Source organism: Protobothrops mucrosquamatus, unplaced genomic scaffold (assembly GCF_001527695.2).
Source record: "Protobothrops mucrosquamatus isolate PMUCROS unplaced genomic scaffold, P.Mucros_1.0 scaffold_35, whole genome shotgun sequence".
In the NCBI taxonomy this organism is placed as follows: Eukaryota; Metazoa; Chordata; class Lepidosauria; order Squamata; family Viperidae; genus Protobothrops; species Protobothrops mucrosquamatus.
The window spans coordinates 612,961-636,137 of record NW_015386111.1 but is presented as its reverse complement, the minus strand read 5'-3'; the positions used below and the strand labels follow the sequence as shown (position 1 = coordinate 636,137).

The 23,177-nt window shown below is 34.3% G+C and overlaps 1 protein-coding gene across 1 annotated transcript in view; it reads left to right on the top strand.

Annotated features, from left to right (window-relative positions):
* The window catches only part of DOCK9 (dedicator of cytokinesis 9), a 92,746-nt gene that overhangs the window by 18,476 nt on the left and 51,093 nt on the right, over window positions 1-23,177 (top strand). Inside the window, exons 3-22 of the mRNA XM_015810146.1 lie at window positions 186-275; window positions 2,577-2,659; window positions 3,630-3,699; window positions 5,495-5,590; window positions 5,786-5,920; window positions 7,983-8,157; window positions 8,867-8,931; window positions 12,224-12,298; window positions 12,395-12,535; window positions 13,001-13,204; window positions 13,288-13,410; window positions 13,917-13,999; window positions 14,317-14,439; window positions 15,816-15,895; window positions 15,978-16,165; window positions 16,304-16,369; window positions 21,157-21,249; window positions 22,201-22,324; window positions 22,695-22,816; window positions 22,913-22,999. Coding sequence (XP_015665632.1) covers window positions 186-275; window positions 2,577-2,659; window positions 3,630-3,699; window positions 5,495-5,590; window positions 5,786-5,920; window positions 7,983-8,157; window positions 8,867-8,931; window positions 12,224-12,298; window positions 12,395-12,535; window positions 13,001-13,204; window positions 13,288-13,410; window positions 13,917-13,999; window positions 14,317-14,439; window positions 15,816-15,895; window positions 15,978-16,165; window positions 16,304-16,369; window positions 21,157-21,249; window positions 22,201-22,324; window positions 22,695-22,816; window positions 22,913-22,999 — 2,223 coding nt within the window. The remainder of the gene's footprint in view (window positions 1-185; window positions 276-2,576; window positions 2,660-3,629; window positions 3,700-5,494; window positions 5,591-5,785; window positions 5,921-7,982; window positions 8,158-8,866; window positions 8,932-12,223; window positions 12,299-12,394; window positions 12,536-13,000; window positions 13,205-13,287; window positions 13,411-13,916; window positions 14,000-14,316; window positions 14,440-15,815; window positions 15,896-15,977; window positions 16,166-16,303; window positions 16,370-21,156; window positions 21,250-22,200; window positions 22,325-22,694; window positions 22,817-22,912; window positions 23,000-23,177) is intronic.

The window sequence follows — 23,177 nt, the reverse complement described above, 5'->3', positions numbered from 1 at the left end:
AACAGCAATCCTTTGATGTGAGTTGGACTGAAAGAGAATGACTGGCCCAAAGTCACAGCTGGTTTTTATAATGGGCTGCTAATTGGCGGAAAGATGCTGGTTACCTTTTTATACATTGGCACTATTAGGACTAAACCCCACTCCTGCAAATAAAGTTCTTAATGAGTGTATTTTTTCCATTAAAGACTGCAGTATTGAAACGACAACACCAGTATGTATGTTCTACAATTCCAGAGAATGCAGAGAAAGAGGCTTATAGCTTATTTGTAACGGAGGTAATATTTTTCTATTTTTTTTGTATCTTTCTAACATACACTGCTTCTGGGCTACAAAAATCTAAATAATCATTAGATGGCATCAGGTTTCTTATATCTCTTAGACATCTGGAGCTCATCTGGATTTCTGCAGTCCAGAGGTGATATGCCTAGTTATTTAAGTCTGTATTACAATGTGCTTTGTTATTGTAACCAGTGAGAACAACAATAAAGTGTTCCTATTCATCTCCACCCTTTACTCAGAGCTCCAGCTGGCTAGAACAGCAGTCTGGAAGTACTATTAAGTAAGACTTTAGAAGCTATTTAGAGTTTTGTAAAATTTCCTTCCAAACCAGCTGCTTAGAGTGTGCTAGATATTTAAGAAATAGGCTGTTTCAACATTCTGAATAGTATGCTTTAGCGTTACTTAGTATTTCAGGTGCAAACAAACAACTAATGCTTTGTTTGTTTAATAAATATAACACAAAATAGTTACATCTTGAACCTGAGCATATTAGTTTGACTCTTTGTGTTTCAGTGAGAGAGATTTTGGACAGTAGAAATGGAGATTTTTCCTCTTCTAAATTCCTCATGGAGGGTACATTTTGAAACCTCACATGATGTATCTGTATCAATCCAAATCCAGTCCTCTCTCCATTCTAAATTTAGTCCAATTAAATTGCTAGATGATTAAGCAAGTCAATTTCTGCTCCCATTTATTGCTGTCAGTTGTTCACAATTATGTCTCTTAAAATCACTCTGGCAGACTTCTTGTTCATCCATATTCCAGACCTATTGGGAGATTGCAGTACATCTCTCGCTATAGCACAACAGAGTATTCTAAGATACTCTGTTTCTTAGAAAATATCTCCATTATGTCTTAGGACATTGAATGCCAGAATAAACTCTACAGGTGTGGTTAGTTAAAGAATGTATTGATTCTGGCTTTAGTGGGAATAAAGAATGTTTTGTCATTCATCATAATTTAGTAGAAGTAGTAGTACAGTACAGCTCCAAAGAACAAAGAAAAGGAAAACTAATGGTAAGATAGCAAATAAAAACCATAGTAAAACCTTTACAATATTGGAGAAGTTAAAGTATAAGATATTTTTCAAATAGTAAAACAAAACTTAGCTAAGTTAAGGTAAATAAAATCACAGTAAACAGATAATAACTATAAATAAAATGGACCTGGATGGCCTAAGAATCTGGCTAAATAGGCTGCTGTTAGCTGCAAATGGACATCTTTGTAAGAGAAGCAATATAAAAATAATATGGGTTAGTGTTTCAGAACTCCTTCAATACAAGGGCAAAGTATTTATTCAAATGGATGTGTTTCCCCTGAAGAATAGCTGCTAGGTGGGCATTAAAACGTGCCAGAATTAGGGCTGTTCTGAAATTTGGGAACTGCTATCCACCTGGCTTGAAAAAAGGTGAATAACTGCCCAGGAACACACCTCCAAGTATGACGGCCAAGTCTGATTCTAAATCCCTGGCATGCTGTGTAAAGGATGCCTCTGCATCTTCATATGCCTCCATCAGGATTATATTAAGTGAGAAACCTAACAATTCCTACCCTAAGATGAATCAAAGTTATGGCTTAAAATCACAGGAATCAAGCCACAGTGTGTGTGTGTGGGGGGGGGATAACCTTAACTAATAAGAAAAAAAGGCACGTTTAAATATAAACTTTCAATTTTGATCACTCCAACCACATAGTGAAGGAACACAATAGGGAACCCATCATGGATACTATGAAGATGGCATTGAAAGCCACTGAGAGTTCAAGAATAATAAGAATGGTCTATCCCCATCTGCCTCCCCCACCCCCGAGGCTATCCAAGAGCACAGTCAATGCTGTCTCTGTCCCATACCTTGGCCTAATTGAAGGGGGCCCAGATAATCCAGTTCATCCAGAGTCCTTTGAAGCTGAAGTGTGACTACCTCCTCCAGAATCTTCCCTAAAAGGAAAGGTTGGAAACTGAATGTTGTCCAGATTGGTCAGGCCAAGCAATGGTCCCTTGAGAAGAGGATGCACCACCACTTTCTTCAGAGGCTGTGGGATTTCCCCCTCCCTCACGGAAGAGTTTGCCACCCACCCAATCACACATCCCATCCTGGGCATCCTTGACCTGCCAGGAGGGGCATGGGTCTAAGAAGTAGCTGACTTAAGATCGACAAAAAGGAATGAAAATTTCTTCTTTTTTCTTTAATTAGCATAAATATAATGGTGTGATAAGAGCAAGTACTCAAATTACTAAGATAAATGTATTTGTTGCATAAATAATTGATCTAAAGTTTAATTTTTGTCCTAATTTAAAGTGTATTAAGACATACATCTCTGACTGGCATGTTGTCAATTTCAAATATGAAGATTACTCAGGAGACTTTCGGCAGCTTCCAAAGTAAGCAATTTTTGTCTTAAGCTTTATATTATACTTAGAGATAATTGTAGTTAACTTTTAATATTTAATATGGTAGATACTTGGAAATTACTTCCATTTCAGTTCTAACAGACCAGATTTGGAAACATGTTTTTTCCTGGTTTCCAGATTTAATTTGTTAGGATGATTCAGTTCTGCAATATGGGTTTCACAAAAACAACAATATTGAAAGAACATTTGCAGTTTGTTTCATGGTTTCAGGAGAAGCAAGAACCATGTTGCTTATTCATAATTGAGCCCTGGTGGCTCAGTGGTTAGAATGCAGTATTGCAGGCTAATTGTGCTGACTGCCCACTGCCAGCAGTTTGCAGTTCAGGTCTCACCAGCTCAAGATTGATTCAGCCTTCCATCCTTCTGAGGTCGGTAAAATGAGGACCCAGATTTTGGGGGGCAATATGCTGACTCTGTAAACTGCTTAGCGAGGGTTGTAAAGCGCTGTGAAGCGGTATAAAAGTCTAAGTGCTATTGCTATCATTAATTTTTAAAATTCCACTTTGAAATGTGAATAGTGTCAGTACTGCATACAGATAGCTGCGGAAATGTATGAGACTCTGTTAACCATTTTCCTATAAAGGCAGAATATGTCAGTTTAATGAAGAAATAGTATGCTGTAGGTCTTCATTTTAAGCAGGTGAAAATTTAACATTGACAGATTATAGCAAGGATGTCAACAATTAGTTTAATGGGTTTTTAAATGATTTTCCCTACACTTGTGAAACAAATTTCAAATTGTTTGCAAATCTTAGCTACATTTGCATTCAAGATGCAAAAGTAAAAAAAGAGCAAAACTATTATTACCTTCATTATAGGCATTCTCTTTTAGATTCTTTCATGTACTGTATATTTTAATCATACTTTCACACACTGGCAAACTGTTGCAGTGTGTTTTCCTGTAATCATTATTATGTGTTATGTGTCTTTTTTTTCTTAGCAAAGGGAACAGATTAGAAAAGCTTCCAGTTCATGTTTTTGAAGTTGATGAAGAAGCAGATAAGGACGAGGCAAGTCTGTTATTTTGATTATTTTACTTCAGTTCATTTTTAAGTTGTTGTTATGATATAGGCCTCTTTGGGAATAACAAAATGTTATATTTAATAAGAAGTAATTTTTTCTTGAAATCTTTTAAATATATTAAATAATATATTACTTTGCCCCAGTGATCTGTATTAGGCATAAGAATTTTAAATAATTTGCAGATTGAAGTGTATGATAGTTCCTTATGAATTTTGTTTATTATTTTAAAACCACCTTATAATTCAGTGTATTTCCTGGTGGTATGCAACATTAAAATATCATTTAAATTTAAAATACATACACCATAAATTACCTTATCTTTGTAAGCTACTATGAATTTATAGTTGGTGGTATATAAATCCAATAAATAAATAAAACAAGAATTTAAGAATTATTAAAACACTCCTATATTAATTCATACTCCTTGGAAAAAACAACAGATGGATTTATACAGCAAAGATTGTGAAAAAGATTATATATTCCTTCATAAAATTATTACTATATTTTTAAGAAAGACTCCTCTCACTGATACCATCTGCTATTTTTATATGGTTCTTTTCTCCATCCATTTTTCCCTTAAGAATCTAGTTTTCTTAGTCTTTGTAGAGAAGTACTACATTGCCTTGCTTCTTCCAACTCTTTGGGAATTAATAGTTTATTAGTGTGGTCTTTTTTCTTACGCTGACCTGCAAGAATTTATAGTTTTGTTTAGAGACCAGTTCTTCTTTTACATACATTTTTATTGTCAAGCTAAAACTTTTATATTTGATTTAAGTGTTTCTAATTTCAATTTATATGGCCACCCATCTCACATACATGCCTCTGGACAACTAACAACAGTTAAAAGCACAATAAAAGCATTTAACAAAAAATGTAATGTGTAGCTAAGGTTAAAAAAAAACCCTAAAACAGTGTCCCCAATCTTTACGGCTTGGGGGCCCAGCTGGGGGGAGAGAGGGGAACAGGGCCGTGTGAGCAGCGAGCCGGCGCACAAACATGCACAGCTCAACTTGCGCAAGTTGATCTGCACACGTGTATGCATACAAGCCAGCTCATGCAAGTTGAGGTGCGCACTTGCATGTTGGCCTACCGCTTGTGCAGCCCAGTTCCGAATATGCCATGGCCCGGTAGTGGGCCCGGGGTTGGGGATCCCTGCCCTATAACAAGCAAATCAACAAGCTATTGCACAGGATCTACCACATATGTGAACTCAGTGGCAAAACCATGTCTGAGGCTTTGTGAAAGGCCAGCAGTATTTAGACAGTCTAATCTTGGGAGGAGCTGATGTTCCAAAAGGCCCTATAACAGACAGGACATCCTAATAGATTGGACAGGAATATTAATCCCAGCTAATCCAGTCCTTAATAGATAGATTGCCTGGCTGTTCTGACCAAGGTATTTAGACTTAGATAAAGCATTTTGAAATCATCTACAAAATTGATAAATACTGCGCTTAAGTTATAATTCTTTGCGGTGTTTCAACCTGACAATCAAAATAGATTATTCACTTAATTAATGAGATTTAGCTGTATTTTTAGAATTTACTTTAACTTTATGATCTAATACTGAACAACAAGAGGGAAACTATAATGAATGAGCGTTATAAATACTATGTTTCTCTTCTATTGGCAAAATTGAGTTATGCTCAATAGTCATATAGCATAGGAAACTTTTCTGCATATTTAAGTTACATCAAAGCACTTGTTTATTAGTTATTTTATTTATAGAGTTAAAAAAATTAAATGTTTTACTCATGGGTTTATGAAGTTTATTTTTTAATAGGATGCTGCATCTCTAGGATCTCAAAAGGGTGGACTTACAAAACAAGGATGGTTATATAAAGGGAACATGAATAGTGCAATCAGTGTTACTATGAGGGTATGTAGAATTTTTGTCTATTCATAAAATACTGTGATGCTGTATAATGTACAAGTGCACATTGACTGTGATGTCAGTAATACTTCTTAATGTATAAAAATGTTTGCAGTGTTGTGGGCACAATTAAAGAGATGCTTTTGGTCCTTGTGTCACATTGCTTTTGTTTTTAATATAATGTAATTTTTCACAAATTAGTCATTCAAAAGAAGATTTTTTCATCTCCTTCAACTTGGTGATGGATCATATAATCTTAATTTCTACAAAGATGAAAAAATATCAAAAGAACCAAAAGGCTCAATTTTTTTGGATTCCTGCATGGGAGTTGTCCAAGTAAGTAGAGAATTATATTGTTTGATATGATGTGTAACTCTTGCAGAAACCTATAGTATTTTTTCTAGTGCTTTGGAATTACACCTTTATACTTATTTACTTGTATAAAGTGTAAATTCATTAAATGCAACAGGAATTAATTTTGAATCAATTTATTAGAATTGCACTATTGGTCCTCTGGATGATAGAAATATTTTTTTATTACAAAGGCTTTATGTTTTTAGTGAGCAAGTATTATAAAATACTGTGTTTTCATAAGAACTCAATAAAAAAAGAGTTCCAGTTTAAGTGTTGAATTAATAAACGTAGATTCATGTTTTTTGAACCAAGTATTCAGGTATTGGTGCTACATTTGATGCTACAAAATTTATCTTTTGAGCAGCTAGTGGATTGCCAAGTTTGAAAAATAATGATCTAGACCAGATATGTCAAACTCATGACCCATAAGTATTGGGACTGTTTTGCCATTGCCGGCAATGGGGTGGGTGCGGCTTCCACATGACACGTCCGGCCCATGGGCCGGCAGTTTGACATCTAGACTGAAAAAGTATCTTTCACTCGAAAGGCCAAAAAAACCCCCAGTTATTTTTCATTTGCATGCTAAGCATGGAGAATGCTGGGAACTTGTTCTGATGTAACAAGCCTGGAATTATGCACTCTTATTAACTACCTTCAGATTTTTTCTTCTGTTTTAATAGTTTAATATAAACTTGTTTCTGGTTCATATAATACTAACTCTGGTTGAGCATTATATTTAGAAGCAAATAAGCTTGAACAAAGCTTCATGATCATGTATTCTCCATTTCCCTCTTGGACACATTTGGGAGAATAGGTCAGAAGAATTTACTTTCACTTTTACAGAATCTTGAATTACAGTACTGTAGCCAGCAGACAACTTAAAAAATCAACAGCAGGTTTTAGTATTCATTGATGGCTATCTACAACAGTGAACTCCAGTGCTGCTGAAGTCTACCCAAATAGCAAGAAGAAAATGAGAATGAGATCCTTCTTTATTCAGGATATTCTGGCTCCTACTTATAGTGCTAAACCATGATTTAATATTGCATGTGAACACAATCAGGATATGTGTGTTTTTTCCTTGGAAATATCTCTTATGTGAATTTTGCTAAATATAATTTTAAGTTGATAACCAAAATGCCAAAGTTCTTCAAAAATCAGGGGGAAAATATAAGTTGAAACCTTCAATATTTTGCCTTACATTTTCTGGCAAACCAGTCTTCTCATCCTTCATTACAGGTCTTTCTTCCACATTATTATATAAATTAATAATACTTCTCAGGCAGAATATTTTGGAAAACTTGCCCATGGTTAATTAGAGAAATTAGAATTTAAGATGGAAAATATTTTAGTTCTTTTTTTTTTAACCATAACTCATAAAATGAATGTCATTTTTGTAGTCTTAATTCACAGTAGCATAATTTCTTGTAATCAATATGTTCAAAATAAATCTGTGGAAGTCCCAAAATTATTATGAATTGTTGGACCTGTTTTGACTTCTTTCTCTTTTTTGGCAATGTAAAAGGACTTCTAACATTGCTAAATTGAGCAAAATAAACAAGCTGTCATTTGGGAAGTATTTGGTTCTTAATACCCGAATGGGTTTTTCTATATAATTTTATTATATTTAATCTTAAAAATTATGTCTAAACAACTAGAGAGATATTATAAAAAGCGACTGTCTCGCTTTTTTCTTCTCATATCTCCCAAAAGGAGAAAAATAAATAAAAATAGTAAAGTAAAAGAAAATCTCAACAAAAGCACAAACACACACACACACACACACACACACCGTCACAATATATATTAAAATAGAAATAGAGAAAACAATATATTTTTACACGAAATTAAATCTTGCCCACAATGAATCATATTGTTCAGTCTTTCCATTATTCATTCAAACATTGAGAGTGAACACATTTCCTCAGTTCAGTATTTTAGGCCTAAAAGTGGTAGTTTCTTTTAGCAATGCAAAATTACGGGGGGGAGGGAGAAAAGAAAATCTGTTGAAGCTGGTAGATTAATATTTTTTATTATATTGCAGAACAATAAAGTCCGGCGTTTTGCCTTTGAGCTCAAGATGCAGGACAAGAGTAGCTATCTTCTTGCGGCAGATAGTGAAGCAGAAATGGAAGAATGGATTACAACTCTAAACAAAATTCTCCAATTAAATTTTGAAGCAGCAATGCAAGAAAAGAGATATGAGGACTCACATGACGGTAAATGCAAGTTATTTTCAAGTTACTTCCAAGCTATTCAGTAAAAGAAAGGTTTGTCTCTATAATTCATAATAGCTTATACCGGTAAGTAATTTTCAAACAGCGGCATGATGGCCTAGTGGTGAAGACACTCAGCTCCCACTTGGAAGGTTGAGAGTTCTATCCTAGGTTACAGCAGATGTTTCTCTCCGAGGGCATAAAGAAAAAAATATCTTCTGTGAACTCCGTGTAGGCATCAGAAGGGCATCTGGCCAGTAAATGCTCAATTCCATCTAGTTGCCGATTCTACCCTGAATAGGGACTGCAGGGTCATAAAAAGGGAGTTTATACAGGACTTTCCTCTGTTTTTGGTAGCCTATACAGATATGTATTATCAAAAACATTTACTGTCAAAATAAGATATATAGATATAAATAATATATCCACAATGAATCTCATTTAGTTTTTACAAATTAGGCTGTTGTGAGTTTTAAGAATCAATTGGTGGCACTTCTTACAAGTGCCAGAATGCTGTGATAATGACAAATTAGATACAGTCCAACATCAAACACTACCTAATAGAAAATAGAAAATTGCCCATTTGAATTTCGTTCCTGAATAGTGTGAAAGATTACCAATTTTCAGAATTTTGAAAACTTGCGAGATTCTTGATTATAACATTTTTCTATAATGATCAATGGACCTCTATAACTTCTTTTTTAATTAACAGAAGATGAACAAAACAGGATGGACAGCGCATCTGGTTTAGATACTTACCTTCCTGAAATTGCAAAGGTAGTCTTGTGCTATTTTCTCTTTTACAATATGCAATGACAGTATGTAATAGTATGTCATTCTAGAATGTCCAATTGCCCCTCTTATCTATATCAAACTCGCAACCCAGCAGTAGTTTTTCATTTCTAAAATTAAATACTTTAAATTAAAAAAGTGTGTCCAGGGCATAGTAGTCTTGATAAAACAAGCTTTTTTAAAGGTTCAAACCACTCTCTGAACACCTCAAATTGTTTCTGGTTTGAAGGATGGAAGATGTCAATAAACAGCCACTTAAGACAGCAAGATCCAAAAGTGTTTGTCATGATCAAGGGCAGGAATAGAACATTCCATAGTTCATTGTAATGCTTCATTTCTAAATCAAGTGAATTTTGAAAATTGCTAAAATTTATAAACTTTATTAAGGAAAGAATGTTGATACTCACCAGGAAAGTTTGTTTTTGAAGTACAGTTGTTAAATAAAGTTTAGATTGCTAGAAAGAATGCTTTTTGAGTTTTTTTCATAATTTCAAGCTAGATTTTCTTGGTAGGCAAATATAAAGAAAATGTTAATACTAATAATTGTAAAGTGATCAGAATCTTACTTAAGTACACCTAATCCTTGATAGAATAAGAAATTAACGAAAGTAAATATTTCTATCAGAATAGTTTCATTGGCCTTTAGGTTTAATAGTGTTTTACATTTAGAAAAAATACACTCAAGAAAATAAGTAGTCTGATTTAACCATAAGATTGATATATTAAAGCAATATGTTGAGGATCAGACTTGAACAAATGATATCTTCAACAGACAGATCCATAGTTAAAATCTCTTAGCTTCTCTTCCTTAATTTAGTTCAGTATTTCTCAACTTTGGCAACTTTACAATGTGTGGACTTCAGTCCCAGAATTACATTAGTGGCAGGATTCTTGGTAGTATTCTGCTTACCTTGAGCTCTTTTTGCTCAAAGCAAGCTATTATTGAAAGGAGATACCAAAACATCCCTTTTGAACAGAGATTGTGTCCATGTGGTGGAGAAATAAATAATTGAAACAATGGAACATGTTATTTTGTATTGTGCCCTGTATACAGCCTCTTGGCTGGAATTTTATTTCCATTCCTTACTAAACATTTTAGTTCTTCTTAGGTTTTTTTTTATCTTAACTTGTTACTGTCAGATTAATTCTTCTTGTCAGAACGTTGGCTCCTATTTGGAGCTCTCTGTTTAAGAAACTTCTGTTCTTTGCAACGTGCTGTATGCTTTTACCCCTTGAAAATTCTGCTTAGATCAGGTAAACATCTGCATTGCATCTCACAATCTAATGTAAGAATTAGGACATAATTTTTGATAGAACATTATCATGTAATGGGACATTACCCATATATCAATTAGGGACAGCCTTAAAAAAACCTTTGGAACTAAATGCCAACATTTTTTCTGGGATTGGGAAAGGAACTAAGCAATTTTCTACAAGGTGAAGTTTAAATTTATTGAAGTCACATCATACTTTTCACTCTAGAAATGTCTTTTATGGTCATTAAAAGCAAAATGTGAATTGTGTATGATATAGGGATGACTAGATGGTTGTGCATGGTATATAATTTTAGCCTCTGATGCACATGAAACTAAATACAAAACTTATGAGACGCATTCAAAATTATTTCTTTCTAAATTCAGTTAAAATACAGTGTGAAACAGGAAATGTTGACTTCTATAGAAAGTGACTGGGATTTGGCTTTTCCTGAGGTTCAGAGCACCTGCTTATTATATCTAATCTTGGTACCTCAAATGCGGCTTCATATTTCCTTAAGATCCAGCAGCTATTTTGGCTTATGTTTTTCTTAGGTACTATTTCCCCTGTATTCTGAACTGTGTACTTTTTGTTGCTATTTACAGTAAGATTAATTTTGTTTAATTTCTGGATGGTTTCAAAATATAAGTACCCTTGTGAATTATGCTCCGTTTCTTGGTACCAGCCTGTTATATATTTTTTTCTGTAGAAACAAACATTACAGAATGGCTTGGCAATTGTATTTCTCTGTGTTGGAGATGCTGTCTTCATTCATTTTTTAAAGTTGGCTATTCATAACAAGGTGGCCTGTTCTATTTCACGATAAATCTTTGCAGGAGATACTTGCCACTCCCATTCTTGGTATACTGAAGGCTTCTCTATCAATGTCATCTACTTCTTTTTCTGAACCAGAATAATTCTAGACAGGAAATAAGGTTGGTCAGAAAGGTTATATTTTACTACAAAAGCAAGTAAAATGTAGAATTTACAGAAATAGATTCTATTTTTGGAGAAGTGCAGAATGAAATATACTAGCATATTAAAGAATTGTCATATTTTTATACTTCCATTCCTACCTTGTAGAACACCATCCCACCAACAATCTGGCAGCCCCTCCCCCCAGCCTTTGATCCTTCTGGAAGGCCATCCGGACCTGGCTGTTTACTCAGGGTTGGCAGGTAGAGAAGGGAATCTCAGGATGGCTGAGATGTGGAGTTTTTAGTTTCATGGTTTTGTAGTTCTTTTGTTGTTGTGAACTGCCTAGAATTCTCGAAAGACACTGGCCATATACATCAGACAGGCAGGCAGACAGACAGAGACAGGCAGACAGACAGGCAGGCAGGCAGGCAGGCAGTATTATGACAAACCTACCCTAAAAAACTGTATTCCAATTTTTTACCTTGCAATGTACTGCAATTTGTTGCATATAAAGAAGCCCTTCCTGTTTGAATTCAATTAGGGTTCTATTATGAATCTGTATTATCAGTTTTGTCATTGTTTTATATTCTCCAATTTTGGTCTCTCAAACTTATGTTCTTGGTAAAGTTTTACTTTTTTTCTTGTGCCAAATTTGCACTTGCAGCTCATCAAGGTATATCTTAATACGTTGTAATACTTTTGATGTACGTTGGTGCTTAACAGTTTGTGTATCCTTTTCAAGCTTTCTGCATAAATATGATCTAAAACATGGACTGTTTTCACAAGTCCTAAAGCTAGATAAAAAAGAGAACCCAATTTAAAAATGAATCAAAAACATACTTGTTTATTTATTGTGGGAAATGATCCAAAGTACTTAGAACTATGCCTAGAGATGATAAATTGGAAGAAAGATTTAAAACTAAAATCAGTTCGCCATACCTGTGAGAAATATTTTAGAGCCCAAACTGGCCTGTGATACTGTTATCACTAGTCCTACAGAGGGCTTAACATCTGTTCTTGAGAGATCCATTTAGTCTAGGAGAAATTACCAAAAGAAAGAAGGGAAATATGTTTATTAATTTTAAAATACCATTTTATTTTGTAGAGTTGCAGAGATTCTGAATTCAAATTCAAAAATGAAAGCAGGGTTAAGCTCTTTGCACTGGACCCAGATGCACAGGTAAGACTGATTGCAGGGAAAAATTCAAAGCTTTTATATAAAGCTTTGAGTATTTGAGCATTTAAAAGTTATTTTCAATGTTTGTTTCTTTTAAAGAAACTAGACTTCTCTGGTATTGAACCTGAAGTAAAGCCATTTGAAGAGAAGTTTGGGAAGAAAATCCTGGTGAAGTGTAATGACTTATCTTTCAATCTACAAAGCTGTGTGGCTGAAAATGAAGAGGGACCAACAACAAATGTAAGTTGGAATGGTGAATCTATTGTGTAATATTTCCAGAATAATACCTAATACATATTTTGATGTTTAGGAATCAAAACATTCTGAGACAATATAATTTCATCAGCTTATTAGAGTTTTACAATCCAGTGCAAGAACAAATTGAGTGACAAGATTTTACTACAGCAAGAAATTAGAAGTTATATAGAGCTGATTATGTTTTGTTTAAATAGATGCACATGTGAATTTTTAATGAATATAATATTGTAGTATTAAACATTTGACTATATATACGGTAGTTTGATCTAGACAATAAGAAAATGATGTAGCACATAAGGGAATATTCTGTTTAATGGCATTCATAATGTAAACATTGATGTGCAATATAAGGACTGCTTTTTCTACTGGAAGTTCTACATTATTTATTGTTAGAAGTAAATTAGCATTTGCCATTATTATGTTGATGTCTTCTTTTTTAATGTCTAGGTAGAGCCATTTTTCATCTCACTGTCACTATTCGATGTTAAGCATAATCGGAAGATTTCATCAGATTTCCATGTTGATTTGAATCATAGCACAGTGAGACATATGCTAGCTAACACATCACAGGAGTTGTTGAATGGGAGTTGTGATTGCTTACATCCAATTCAGGATATTATTTCAGATGTTATACTACAATATCCCAAACAAGTAAGGAAAAAATAATGTTTCATTACAAATCAATGTTCCATATTTATATTTAATAATTAATGAAGCAATTAATTTATTTTTAGGGAATATTCTCAGTAACGTGTCCACACCCAGATATATTTCTAGTGGCCAGAATAGAAAAAGTCCTACAAGGGAGCATTACTCATTGTGCTGAGCCATATATGAAAAGTTCTGATTCTTCTAAGGTATTTACTTTGATTGTTGGATATTTCTAATTTCTGAATTTGTCTATAACTTGGTAACTCAACAATGTTATCAAATTGAAAAGGGCACATATTCAAGACATCGTTGCCAGATTTTGATATCAGTTTAATTCTTACACGGGCAGATACAGATTGCAGGCAAAGTTGCATCTTCTGTGCTGAAATTTGTTTACCAATTGACAAAGCAGACTAAAAAAAATTGTAAAATCAATTATTGAATAATCTGTTAAGGAGTCTCAGATATTGCTTTAGTTTTAAGATCCATTTGGAAAACAAGAACTTAATTTAATAAAAACGTGGGAAACAACTTTTTAGATAAATTTTAGAAATTAAGGCTGAATTTAACTGTGAGCTTGATGCCAATAGCAGTTTGGTAAATTAAAAAAAGGGAGTGGAAGAAACTTCAGTTTCAGTAAGAATTTGGATTGCAGAGATGTATGCGGGAGGATTTTTAGTTGTAATTCGGTTCTTTTTATGATTGTTTACAGGTTGCTCAAAAAGTTCTGAAAAATGCAAAACAGGCTTGCCAACGACTAGGGCAGTACAGAATGCCATTTGCATGGGCAGCCAGGTAATGCATGATAGTGTTCTTGATTTAATCCAATAATTCTGTGACTTGTAGTGCCGTTACTTCCTAAATTAGTAAATTAATTTATGGGAGGGCTCCTCCCCCTTGAATAAAAGTAATGGTTTAAATGTATTTCTAGTTTGGCATCAACCCATTATTTGTGACAAATGATTTAGCTAGAATTGAAATGTACTGCTTTTTGTTCAACCATTTATACTTAGTTCAGTAAGTTAATGTGGTAAGGTTTTCTAAACTGCCTCTCTATTTTCCCACCATAATGTTTATATAGACATTTTTTATTTTAAAAACTTGTATTTTAGAACACTGTTTAAGGACATGGCTGGAACACTGGACAAAAGTGCAAGATTTTCTACACTTTACAAACAAGACAGTAACAAACTTTCAAATGAAGACATGCTTAAATTGTTAGCTGATTTCAGAAAGTGAGTGTTTTGTTTTACATAGAAATGAAATTATTCAAATGGTAATAAACTGGTTTGTGTCACATGTGTTGTCTGGAATTGTGTGGTGCTTCTTTTTTCTATCTCCAATAGAGTTATGACTGTAAGGTTATAGAAGAGTTGTGAAATGATAAATCAAAGCTCTCCAGATCTTCTTCTGTATTTTATATTGATTTTTAATTAGTTTATTTATGAATGATCCTGCTTAAGTGATTTATTCAAAACTGGCTTTAAATATACATGTCGTAAGTCTTTAGTACTGATATATATTTCATGATTAAAAAAATTTAAATCAATAATTTTACATTTAGTGTTGATGTATTAAGAGCACTCTGGAAGAATTAGGAGTTTGAAACCTGACTCATGAGTTTTGAATGTTTCCTTGCAAAAGTGGATACTATTTATACATTTTCCTTACTAGTAAAATGTAAATACAGTAAAACAGAATTAAAAAGAAAGATTTCCTGTTGTCCGAAACTATAAAAAGTCATATGTAGAAAAAAAATGAAAATCTTCTTGCAAATGTACTGGTTAAGTAAAAGTATTGTAGCAGAAGGCATTTTTTGAAAAGACTAAAAATTGCAAAGATAATTCTATGGATGAGAATTTTAGTGAAGTTTGTGAAAATACTTTATGGATGTTTTGAATTAAAAACTGCATGAATATGCACATTAGGATTTGCAGGTACAAAGTTGTATTGTACATTATGTCAATAGGAAAAAAACATTGTTTTTCTAAAATACAAAGCACAGTGTATTTCATGAAACTGTAAAATTGGGAGGAATTTTAGAACACATCTAGTCCAGTCTCCTGCTCAGTGCAGCTTCCTCTGGAGCATCTCTGACAGAGGACCATTCAGCATCTACTAGATCAGGGGTAGGCAACCTTGGCTCTTTTATGACTCGTGCACGAGTCATAAAAGAGCCAAGGTTGCCTACCCCTGTACTAGATGATCTTTTTCCATTGTTTGCTTTCTAAAAAGCCTCTCCAACGGTCATTGTAGGCAGGCAGAAGGGGAGAAAAGCATAACAATGGAGGATTCACCTATTCTGCTTCTCAGCTCTGTTATACCACACAAGGCATAATACATTATGTTGATCAGTCCTACTGATTCTCTGGGGAATTTTGGGAGGGATGGGAAACTGGAATACCAGCAATCGATGAGTTAGGGAAAGGCTAGTTCCATAAACATACCTTCTTTGAAGGTGAGCCCAATGTTTGTTGTGTTAATCTCTCCTTGAAATGAGTTGAACTATTCTCTTTTGAAGCATGCTTTGCATGTTTCCATAATGGAGATTGAATATATTGTCTTAGCCATTTTTATGTTGGGTCATATTTGTTTTTTTTCTCTCTCATAGGCCTGAAAAAATGTCTAAGTTGCCAGTTATTTTAGGAAATCTAGACATAACAATTGATAACGTTTCTCCAGACATACCAAGTAAGTATTGAAAAACTATTGTGAAAGTGGCTACAATGGCTTTATTCTTCCATTTTTTTATTCAATTCTAATATATTTTCAGATTTTGTTAATTCATCATACATTCCCATGAAACAGTTTGAAAACAGTTCCAAGGCAGTAGTAACGTTTGAAGTAGAGGAATTTGTTCCCTGCATACCAAAACATACTCAGCCTTTCACCATCTACAACAATCACCTTTATGTTTATCCAAAGCACTTGAAATATGACAGTCAGAAGTCATTTGCAAAGGTGAGTTAATATGCCTGTTAATTATGTTCAGATTCAAAGCTAAATTGAATCTGGATAAAACCATGTCTCTTTGTTGGAAATTTGATTTATGTACTTGAAAACAAAAGCAATTAAACTTAATTTCTGTGCTCTTTTTAGGCAAGAAATATTGCAGTGGGCATAGAATTCAAAGATTCTGATGATGAGGATTCTCGGCCCCTCAAGGTATGTTGATCTGGCTTGTGGCTGTTCAGTCATTAATATCAATTTACAGTGCAGATGATGGAGCAATATCTAAGACACATCCTCAAGATCTGTAATAATATTTTCTGTGTTTTACATAAGCATAAATAAACCTGGTTACAAGAACAAGCTGTATTTGTATGCACAACTATACTCTGCATTCTTCATTGAAATAAATGGAGTTTGGATATTTTTTTTCCAGTGAAATAATTCAGGAAGTTAAGGAGATATCAAGTTAACCATAGCTGCTAAATAATTTGGTTTCTGTGTTACATTAAATTTATTTTCCATATATATGTAGAAATATAAACAAAAGAGGTAACATCCTTCTTTAAGAAGTTTGCTGCCTAAAATTAGAGTCATCCAATTGCTTGCAAAGTTATTTTTCATATTGAGGCAGAGCAATGATTTTTCTAGTTTAAATCAGAATAGGTGCAGCTATGTAAGAAATATACTTTTCCTACCCACTAGGTGTTTTAACAAAGATTGGACTCTCAGACTTGAAAGATATAAAATTTCAGGAATAGCAGTATACAAAAATAATCCTTCATGAAGTTTTAAAAATTACAACATTCACAGTGGTATGTGATTGTAATTTGTGTTAATGCACATCCCTTTAACACCGCTGGGGTTTTTTTTGTGTTTGTGTGCATATTCTTTGGTATTTAGAATTGAATTTCAAGATAGGGAGAAGTCGATATAAAGAACTCTACTCACTTTCTATTAGTGTCCTCAAAGGAACGGAATCATCCATCTGCAGACCAGACATACAATCCAGGGAGGTATGTTGTCTCCCTGGAGCAAAAATCAAATGTGGCTGAGAACCTAACCAAAATAATTAGGCCTACAGATTACTATCCCTTCTTCCTCCTCCACATTGGGACGAATGACACAACAAAGAACCTGAGTACAATAGTGAGTACACGACGGAGGATATGACATAGTTGGTATTACAGAAACCTGGATGAAATCCATGAATGGAATGGACTCATGGATGGATACAAATTGTTCAAAAGAAACAGGTCTACAAAAAGAGGAGAGGGTGTTGCACTATATGTAAGAGAACACTACATAGCTACAGAAACGCACATGATCAAAGATAAAATCTCTCCAGAATGCATATGGGTCAATATAAAAGAGAAAAAAAAGTGACATTACCATAGGTGTATATTACAGACTACCCAACCAATCAGAAAAAATAGATGAACTCTTTGCCAACCAGTTAACAGATGTATATAGGAAGCATACCACAATAGTAATGAGAGACTTCAACTATCCAGATATCAACTGGGAGACAAACTCTGCAGCAAGTGGGAGATCAAACAGATTCCTAACCAACCTAGCTGACAACTTTGTTATCCAAAAGGTGGAGGAGAGAACTAGATGTAAAGCCATACTGGACTTAATTCTAACTAATAAAGAAGAAGTGATAGAGGGAGTTGAAGTTGCCGGAACCTTGGGCGAAAGTGACCATGTCATACTGGAATTTAATATAACACAAACACTAGCAACAGAAAACAATCCAACCAGTGTCTTGACCTTCAAAAGAGCTGACTTTAACAAACTCAGAGAGAACCTAGGAAAGATCCCATGGATGAAAATTCTAAAGTGGAAAACAACACGAGAAGCATGGGAAACTCTCAAAAATGCGGTCATAAAAGCCCAGACCAGCACAATACCACTGAAAAAGAAAAACAAGAAATTCAAGAAGAAACCAGCATGGCTGCACAAAGATCTCTCTGACAAACTGAAAGACAAAAAGGACAATACAAAAAATGGAAAGAGGGGCACATAACTAAGGCCAATTATCAGCAGACAGCCAGAACATGTAAAGATGAAGTCAGGAAAGCAAAGGCTCAGAACTTACAAAGACTTGCAACATAAATCATGGATAATAAAAAAAAGTTTCTTCCAACATATTAACAACAAGAAAAAAGTCAAGGAAACTGTAGGTCCACTAAAGAGAGAAAATGGCAAGGAAATAACAGGCAACAGGGAGAAAGCAGAGCTGCTTAACTCATACTTTACATCAGTCTTCACACAAAAAGAAACCATAGTCCAACATACCAGAAAACCACTGCAAAAGACAAATTAGAAACCAAAATTAAAATAAGCAAGAAAATGGTAGAGAACACCTATCCAACCTTGACAGATTACATCCCATTGTTCTGAAGGAGCTGCCAGATATTATCACAGAACCACTGCACCACATTTTTCAAAAATCCTGGAGCACAGGGGAAGTACCTGAGGATTGGAAAAGGGCTGATATGGTTCCCATCTTCAAGAAATGGGGGAAAAAACGGACCCAGGAAAATACAGACCAATCAATACCTGGAAAGATCCTAGAAAAGATAATCAAAAAACAGATCTGCGAACAACTAGAAGCAAACAAAGTTATAACTAGTAGCCAGCCCAGGTTTATTAAAAACAAATCATGCCAAACCAAACTTATTTCATTCTTCGACAAAGTGACTAAACTAGTAGACCAGCGAAATACTGTGGACGTAGTATACTTAGACTTCAGTAAGACATTTGATAATGTAGACCACAACCTACTCCTTGGTAAGCTAGAAAAAGATGGAATAGACAATATCACCACCAGATGGATCTGTAGCTGGCTGGCAAACCAAATTCAATGAGTAATCCTCAATGGCACTACATCCACATGGGGAGAAGTAAGCAGTGGGGTACCACAAGTTTCCGTCCTAGGCCCAGTACTCTTCAATATCTTCATCAATGACTTAGATGACGGAATTGAAGGGGAACTCATCAAATTTGCAGATGACACCAAACTGGCAGGAGTAGCCAACAACCCAGAAGACCAACTAAAGATCCAAAAAGATCTTGACAAACTTGAACAATGGGCCCTATCCAACAAAATGAGTTTCAATGGGGAGAAAAACAAAGTTTTACATTTAGGCAGGAGAAATCAAAGGTACAAGTACAGATTGGGCAAGACCTGGCTTAAAAACAGTAACTGAGAGGGACCTTGGAGTCCTAGTGGACGATCACTTAACCATGAGCCAGCAGTGTGCAGCAGCAGCCAAAAAAGCTAATACAATCCCGGGTTGTATTAGAATTGCATAGAATTAAGATCACATGAGGTATTAGTACTGCTTTATAAAGCCCTAGTAAGTTGCATAGTTGCATAGAATTAAGATCACATGAGGTATTAGTACTGCTTTATAAAGCCCTAGTAAGACCACACCTGGAATACTGCAGCCAATTTTGGTCACCATATCACAAAAAAAATGTTGAGAGTTTGGAAAAAAAAAATCAGAGAAGAGCAACAAAGATGATCAAAGGCCTGGAGACTAAAACATATGAAGAATGGCTGCAAGACTTGGTTCGGCTAGTCTAAAGAAAAGAAGAAACGGGAGACATGATAGCAGTATTTGAGGGGCTGCCACAAAAAAGAGGGGGTCACATTATTCACCAAAGCACCAGAGGGCAGGACAAGAAACAATGGTTGGAAACTGATCAAAAAGAGAAGCAACCTGGAATTAAGGAGAAACTTCCTGATAGTGAGGACAATTAACCAGTGGAATAGCTTGCCCCCAGAAATCGTGGGCACTCCATCACTGGAGATTTTTAAAAAGAGGCTAGACAGTTACTTGTCGGAGATGGTATAGGTTCTCCTGCTTGAGCAGGGGACTGGATTAGAAGACCTCCAAGGTCCCTTCCAGATTCTATTCTATTCTATTCTATTCTATTCTATTCTATTCTATTCTATTCTAGTAACTTTCCTAGTCTGTATTCAAGGTTACGTAAGAAATTCCATGGTTTAAAAAAACCCCTTTGTTTTAGAAACACTAAATAAGGGTTAAAAGCAATTTAGCAAGTCTCAGTTTATCTCACTGCATCACCCTGCCTTGTTTTTTAGATTTACAATTTATTTCTCATCTCCATGTTGCTTTCCATTGTGTTACGAATTATCAGGTTCAAGGAAAGTACAAGTTGTAAATCCATCATAGGAATAACAAAATAACATCAGTAAAAGCCAGGAATTCCCCCTTGAAGAAAGCAATTGTAGCAGAGTTTGAACTCTGCTCTGTTAATACAAAAGCCATCTCCTCTTCCTTCACGTAGTAGTAGTAGTAGTAATAGTAGTAGTAGTAAGTAGTAGTAGTAGTAGTAGTAGTAGTAATAATAATAATAATAATAACAATAATAATAATAATATAACAACTTTATTGTCACTTTGAATGTACACCAATCGGCATATATCAAAATGAAATTTCGTTGCATACAGCTCTCAAAGGGTCACCACCTCCGATATACACTCCTTGTTCGTGGCCAGCTCAAATTTCAGATCGTCCATTTTAGTCTCTAGGGAGCGAACAATGGCATAGTCACGCCAGACACAGAATCAATCTCTAAAGAAATAATAATCCTTTTATCATATATTCCATATACCACAGAGTATTTATTATTACATACCAGAAGTTGTACAGTAGGAATGTGAAGCACTTTAGACTGAAAGTTGAGAAATGCTTCAGAGCACGCTTAGGCTCACATACCCCTACCAAAGTGCTTCATGTCCATACTGTTAAGTATTGTTAAATATAGCAACGGTTGGCAGAATATTTTCTGAGCATTTTTTCATCCATTGAGGCATAATTAAAGAAGAAGCTTTGCTAACTTACCTTATCTTGTAGAAGAGTTAAAAAAGGGAAACATTAAAAAAAAATCTCACATGAAATATTTCAGAAATTGTATCTAAAAAAATAGGATCAGTATAAATCAGTATAAATCTTTTTCATTCCTAGTGCATCTATGGCAGACCAGGGGGTCCAATATTTACAAGACAAGCCTTTGCTTCAGTTCTGCATCACCATCAAAACCCAGAATTTTATGATGAGGTAACTTTGTCTTCTTTCCTTTCTCCCAAAATCCTTGCCCATTTTAATCCAGAAACACAGTGGGATAAGAGGGAAGAAGTTGCTTTGCAACATGTCAAGCGTTTTTATTCAGAGGTAGGCAGATACGTCTGTCTACTTTTTCTACCCATAAAATGACACAGTGATATCAACTAATTTTCCAACACTGTAAGACTATTTGTGATAAATATGAAAGATCTTTTTGCAATTATTCTTTAAGGAAAATGTTATGCAAGGAAACTATTTTTTCTGTAAAAAAACAGAAAACAAGGAACATATACAGAAAGAAAAAATACAAAGAGTAGCAACATATCAGATGATAATTAATGGGGAAAATGCATGTAATTGCATACTATCCTATATTTTAAAATGTAAAATGCATATTTTATCCATTTTTGTAAAGTCATCAGTATTTCAGTTCACTTGATCTAATCTCCATCTTAGCAGCACTCTGATTCTAGTAGGAAGACTTGCTATTTGAAGTTTGGTCTCTAGCCAATAGAATTCACAAACAGGAAAGAACAGCAATCATAAGTAGTATAGTAGTATGATGATGAAAAATCATGTGCCAGCATTATTAAAAATATTTTGAACAAGAACATAAATTGAAATAAGATTGTGTTAGTTTTAACTCTAGGTGATTATTATCATTTTAAAATGCCCTGACAGAAAAGGTTCTCTTCCTTCTTCACCCCAAATAAGAACTGATAATATGTGGTACAATCAGATGGTCTCGAATTGCTTACAATAGGAGCTAGGCCTGCATGACAATATACTGGTCCCTCATTGTTTAAGGCCTTATTATAGGTTAATACCAAATCTCTTCAATCTGGTCCAGTAGTAAATGTATATATGCTTACGTGTAAAACTTATATAATCACTACTACTAGAAGACACTTTCCAAACCAAAACTTTTAATTTATTTCTTCTTAGGTAAAAATAGAATTGCCCACACAGCTGCATGAAAAACACCATTTATTGTTTACCTTCTATCATGTTAGTTGTGACAGTTCAAGTAAAGGCACCACAAAGAAGAAGGACATAATTGAAACACAAGGTTTGATTGAGTTGTTTTTTTATAGGTGATATATTTAACTAAAATTAAACATTTAATCATAACATTCACTATATGTTCTTTCCATTTACTTTATGTTAGAGTATTTTTAACAATACTGGTTGATATAAAAATGATATACTGCTAAATACCTTCACTTCAATAGTATTTGCAAACAAATGTATTATTCTTGCTCTTTTCAATTAGAACTTCAGATTACATATTAAAATAATTTATGTGAAAGTAAATAATTTCTTAAGAAATAATGATATAGGACTTGCAAATAATCGATAGAATTGACTATTGAAATATATGTTTGTACACTTATTAGAGAATACAGCAAAGATATAATTTCTCTTTACATTCCTTCTAGTTGGATATTCTTGGCTTCAGTTGTTAAAAGATGGCAGAGTGGTGACAAGTGAACAACATATACCAGTATCTGCTTATCTTCCAAGTGGATATCTTAACAGTCAAGAGTCAGGCATGAGCAAAGTAAAAACCCCAAGATAATACCTGCCTTTTTTTGCTTTTAGATAAAGCTGGTTTGTATTTAATATATTAAATAACCAACTTTTCTTTTTACATTAGCATTCTGGCCCTGAAATTAAATGGGTAGATGGAGGCAAACCACTGCTGACAATTTCAACTCACCTAGTTTCCACTGTATATACACAGGTTGGTATTAACTACACTGTAACTTTTGACCAAAGGTGTTGATTTTATTTCATCTGCAAATAACTTATATTTTATAATTCTATAATTATAACATGAAAAATATGACACAATCAGAGTTTGATTATCTTTCTTGCCCATCTTACTATAGCAATCAACCCAGAGAACAAAAGGCAGAAAG